This window comes from Homarus americanus, unplaced genomic scaffold (assembly GCF_018991925.1).
Source record: "Homarus americanus isolate GMGI-L3 unplaced genomic scaffold, GMGI_Hamer_2.0 scaffold39675, whole genome shotgun sequence".
Lineage (NCBI taxonomy): Eukaryota > Metazoa > Arthropoda > Malacostraca > Decapoda > Nephropidae > Homarus > Homarus americanus.
The window spans coordinates 4,470,386-4,476,328 of NW_024736071.1; the positions used below are offsets into that span (position 1 = coordinate 4,470,386).

The window sequence follows — 5,943 nt, forward strand, 5'->3', positions numbered from 1 at the left end:
AACTAACTTAACCTAGCCTTCCCTAGCCTAAACCTTAACTAACTTAACCTAGCCTAACCTAGCCTAAACTTTACCTTACGTAACGTAACCGAATATAAACTAACCTAACCTTGACAGACCGTATATAGTAATATACAACTTAGTAAAAAAAAAAAAAAAAAAACTCTCCATATTGGTAAAAACATCAGTTCAGTTCTTGAATATTATTGAAATATTATTCCTATTTAGCGTGACTTCCAGATATGTATAATCAGGGCACAAGTAAGTGTTTTACCAACCTGAACAGTAAATTGTTGTTCCAGCAGTCCCCATGACAAATGACATCAAATTTTGCATTTCTCATTAATTGGCTCGCCAAGATGCTGCTACAGTCACCCTTGTTCTTGATTATCCATTGTTCTGCTACCTCATACCCTTCCACTTTGTGTAGCAATTCTTCAGCAATTGAAAAATGTGTTGAAATCATATTATGAAACATTTGGCCACCACTATCTGTACAATTCAGCCAGTCAGTTTTAATAGTTTTGAACTTGTCCAACAAATCTTGATCGGGTGTCCGTGCCTGTAGAAAGCGGGAGGCGGCGTGCATTCTGGCCAACTCCTGTAAAACGAGGGTGGCATGGGGTACGTCCATTCCCTTCCTGCGGTCGAACATTTGATATCCCCGGGGGCGTAGGTCTTCTAAGAATATCATTTCTCGACCTTCTTCTAAAAATGAATAATACCATTTCGCCATCCTTAACTGACGAAGACCAAGGGTTGTCAGCTCAGAGTTTAAGAGAGGGATGATTTTCTCATAAAACTCTGCTTCTTTCCTAAATATTGCCCCAAACATATCTGAAAAATCTTTACCAAGATCGCGTTGGGGGTTTATTTTGACCACGTAAGACACACTTTGGTTTTGTCCATGGAGAGAGAAGTTAACACTGACGCTGGTGACGACAGTGGCATAGTTGTCACCCTTCTGAGTGAAGTCCTTGATGCTCCAGGAAGTAAGTTGAGCATCATTGCCCTTGTCCGCCTTCAGCACCTTCTCCACGTATGTTTCAGTGATATTATTCTGTGGTCCTGCTGACTTTGTAGTTTCTGTGGTAGCCACTGGATAGAAACATTGGGTATTTAGAAAATGATTAGGCTATTTCTGTCGAAATATTAATAAATCAGACAAATTTCATCTGAAACATTCATTAATAAAGGAAAGTAATGTGGACGTGTTTATGGAGAAATGTTTGAGGTAAGAAATACTTGGCTACCAATATTATAAACAGCAACAGGTACTCAAATAACGGAGAATTTTACTTAAGTATTAATTTATAAAGTTTAAATGTAGACGTTTTCGCAAAGCAATTATTACGGCTCTGTGTTTTTCGCGTTCGTCTTTTTTCAGATATGAGAAAGAAGCAAAACACCTGCTCAGAAGTACAGATGAATCCTAAAATTATGATTAGAGCAGATATGGCCATAGCAGATGTAATTATTAATTGAATTCTGTGATTTACTTGTGGTTACGGTACAGTAGCAAAGAAACTATAAGTATGAACTTTAATTAAGGTCTAGTGCCAGAGAAATGCAGACATTTTCTTGTTTTAATAATGGTTTGGTAATAAAAAGCGATCTGGATAAATACATTCACAGAGCCATTGTGAGAGGTACAGTGTTAATAAAGAAGGGAATTTAAGTGCGAGAGTTAGTGATAGGAATGTGGATAAATCGTGGGGAAATTTGATTTATCAGGAATAAATGAAAATATAGATAAGGTTAATAATAGGAAACAAATGGCTCAAAATAAAGATCTTCATATGGATGAAAGGGTAGAAGGTAGGACACTGGAGAAGTTTTGAATTATGAATATATACACATTGACTGACAGAGGATTAAAAAATCCTTAGAACTACCAAATTCTAGTCGACGAGTTAGACCTTTTAAGAGAAAACTTAGTGTTTGGTTTTCCATCGTATTTTCTTGGAGTTAAACTAAGATTTTCTGAATGCCACAACATAGTCTAGCAAACCATCACCTTTTCTGTGTGTGTGTGTGTCCGCACGAGAATCTCGGAAACTACTTTACTGATCTGTAGTGAAGATGGATGGTGTTTTATGTAGTCATGATGGATGGTGTTATATGTAGTGATGATGGATGATGATGATGTTATATGTAGTGATGAGGATGCTGTTACATGTAGTGATGATGGGTGGTGTTATATGTAGTGATGACGGATGATGTTATATGTAGTTATTAGACAATAAACTAATAACAGTTTAATGCTAAAAAAATATACTTTGCTGTACCGTTGTAGTGAAAAACATGGTGAAACTTACATACACCGTTAATGAACTATTGATCTTTGGCCCTACACGGTGCTACATGTATTCCATTGAGTGGCAGAAGCGAGGTCTACCACATACCCATGTCTTGATCTGGCTGAATTATTACATTATAAATATTGATTTTGTTCTTTTTTGTGGAGGAGAAGGGAGGGGAGGAGAGGGGAGGGGAGGGGAGGAGAGAGGCGAGGAAGGTAGGGGTTGGTAGGGGAGGGGAGGGCTCCCAATATACTGCATATGCGTGTGAAAGAAACACATTATTCATTCATTATTATTTGGGCTCAACATCATAAGAAAGGATCAAAACAGTTATTAAGATATAAGGTTATAACTACCACTCATATATAAGACTTCAGATGATATCCTATAAACACTTCAATATGGTAAGGTTTAATAGTTAAGTGTCTTTCTCTTTTAGTCTTTTATATAATTTTCTCTGTTTCTGTCCTTAGTAATTCTCCCAATGTATATATTCTCTTTCTTTCCCTCTCTTTGTGGATGTGGAAATGTTGTAAAGTCCACAACTGAGCTCACTAACATGGTCTACCCAAACATTATCCACCACTACAAGGATCACAAGTGGCTGCGTGAACGCGCAATTCTGGCACCAAGGAATGAAACAGTGGCTGAAATCAACATGACTCTACTCAGACAGCTTCCAGGCAGTGAGACCTCATTCAAATCTGTTGATACAGTAATCGATCAGGACCAAGCAGTCCAGTACCCTGCAGAATTCCTTAATTCTTTGGAGCCCGCTGGAATGCCTCCTCACCACCTCACTCTCAAGATTGGAACTCCTATAATGCTCTTAAGAAATATTGAATCACCAATCCTCTGCAATGGCACAAGACTGGTGGTGAAGAACATGATGCCACATGTACTGGAAGCTACAATACTGACAGGAAAAGCTAAAGGAGATGACGTTTTTATACCAAGGATACCTCTCATCACCACTGGCCTGCCATTTGAGTTCAAGCGACTTCAGTTCTCGGTTAAAGTGAGCTATGCCATGACCATCTACAAAAGCCAGGGACAGTCCCTAAAGAAGGTTGGCCGAAACCTGGTGTTTCCTTGCTTCTCTTATGGACAGTTCTATGTTGGATGCTCCAGAGTGGGAACTGACAAAAATCTGTACATACTTGCTGCTAATGGCAAAACCAAAATTGTGGTCTACCTTAATGCACTACAGTGAGACAATGTGGAGTCTCCCGGAGGGTGGCGTCCTACCGTGGCCTAGCGAAAGAGCCTTTTGGCCCATACTAGGGAGTCCAATTTACACATAACCCCTATTGCTCATATATCCATCCAACCTATGTTTGAAGCTATCCAGCGTATTCGAGTTAATTATGATGTTTGGTAACTTGTTCCACTCGTCCACTCCTCTATTTCCAAACCAATGTTTACCTATTTCACGCCTAAATCTAAATTTGTCTAATTTAAAACCACTGTTACGAGTTCGCTCCTGGTTGGATAGTTTGAGTACCTTTGTAATGTCCCCATTGTTAAGCCCTGACTTCCATTTATACACCTCTATCATATCGCTTCTCACTCTACGTCTCTCGAGGGAGTGCAAATTAAGATGATTTAACCTGTCTCTGTGCTCTAGGTTCATAATGCCCGGGATTAGTCTTGTCATTCTCCTCTGAATTCTTGCCAAGGATTCTATATACATTCTGAAATACGGGGAGCAGAATTTAACTGCGTAATCCAAGTTAGGTCTCACTAGTGCAGGATATAGTTTTAGGATGATCTCGCTAGTCTTGTAACTAACACTGCTTCAAACATAGGTTGGATGGATATATGAGCAATAGGGGTTGGATGTAAATGGGACTGCCCATTTCCTTCATTCTTATATATATATATATATATATATATATATATATATATATATATATATATATATATATATATATATATATATATATATATATATATATATATATATATATATATGTATTCGCCAGTATGGTCACTGAACGCTACCAGCTTCATATAGTAACTGATATACAAGAGACTTTAGTTACCGGGCGTGTCAATACTAACAGGCAGGCTGGCGACACTCCTTACTTCAGGTCTTACGTCAGATCTTGATAATTAAACGGAGTACAAGTATACCATGTTTATTCAGCCCAGTGCTTCCAAGATTATACTATTATCACTTACTATCTATACGAGGTCAATATAGATGAGAAACAAGTTACATTATCGCTTCGTACACCGAAACCAACAAAATAAATCTCCCTTGGGTCCTTAGTTCACATACTTATATTAATTTAGTTTTCATAGTACATTTACACCTCATATTAAATCAATGTAATAATAGCATACTTGTTAAAATGATCTACATGTATGTTTTGATCATTCACTTCATACAACAAGAATATTTACTCTCACACAACATAATCTATTAACACATCCATCCAGGTTGTGACGCCTCTAAGACTTGTCGAGAACCTGTGTTTTGCCTCTCCCAAATTTAAATTTCGTAATAATCTGTAACCTGCATGATTGTGCGGACCCCCAAGCTATGATGTTAACCAGTACCCAGCAGTAGTTTAAAGATTTGTCTTTAAACACTGAAGCTACAGATATGTATTATATTTAAGGTGACGTATGGGCAACAATATTGAGGCATTCCTCGGTCTCGAAATTATATACAGGGAAGGACCTTTATCTATTTGAATATTAAAGTAGCAGTTTCACAATCATGCCCATTATGAGGCTGGTGGTAACAAACAGAATTCGAAAAATTTAAGATTATTCAGCAAAACTCAGCAAGCAGAGCGAATCAGTTTATTGAAAGGTGAAGGAACTTAAAAGGTCCAGTGTTTCCCAAAAAAATTCTATTGTTACATATATTAAGTTTTATTTCTGGCATTATATTACAAAACTCAATTTTCTGTTACCTTGGAATTCTGTTTGACCAAGAAAAGCCTTAAATTCGGATTGTTTAAGATTGCCCTTAAAACACACTTCCTTCTGCTTCTCCGCACATAATAATAATGTTACGAAATCACTATGCGCCTTTCAGTCAGGTATATAGTTGCTACAACGCTTCAGCACTTACTGATTTCTTGCCAAGTCGTCGATTCACCAAGAATTAGTTTTGGACACGAGTAGCAGCAAACTTTACTCTCCGCCCTGTATGTCAACCGTGTGTCTGCCATTCTGCCTGCGCAGCTTTGTACGCCAGTAGCTGGGCTGGGTTATAGTTTCCAAGTTTCTTTGTTTGCAGTACCATTATACCTACGTTTCGATAAAGCAAGTTTATGGATAGTGATATCACGGACATGAGTTGATCATTCTCAAGTAACCAGATTTGATTAGAAAGTTTCCACATTTATGAATATAGAACACTAAAATATAAAGTCACATCATCGTTCATCTACAATCCACGAACAGTTGCCAACTCGTAATATTTTGTAGGTTATAATATCTGACGATAAGAGTCTTAAGAGATAACTTACAGTCCTACAACATTGTAAGTAACAGACTAGTCGATAAAGTGGACAGTCTATGAAGGATCACAACCCTTACCCATAATTCTCCATTTATCAGGAGTTCAAGTGTTGTAGAACTTGTAGCAACACTAGTAGAGAACAGTAATTGTGACGGACAG

The 5,943-nt window shown here is 37.8% G+C and overlaps 1 protein-coding gene across 1 annotated transcript; it reads right to left on the minus strand.

Moving 5' to 3' along the window:
• Positions 1 to 197: 197 nt before the first annotated feature.
• LOC121871740 lies at positions 198 to 5,534 on the minus strand. Its single transcript, XM_042374154.1, has 2 exons — positions 5,392 to 5,534; positions 198 to 1,098 (listed from the first exon to the last, which is right to left on the minus strand). Exons 1-2 carry the CDS (start codon positions 5,489 to 5,491, stop codon positions 251 to 253), a joined length of 948 nt encoding a protein of 315 aa, XP_042230088.1. The 5' UTR covers positions 5,492 to 5,534; the 3' UTR covers positions 198 to 250.
• Between the last annotated feature and the right edge of the window lie 409 nt (positions 5,535 to 5,943).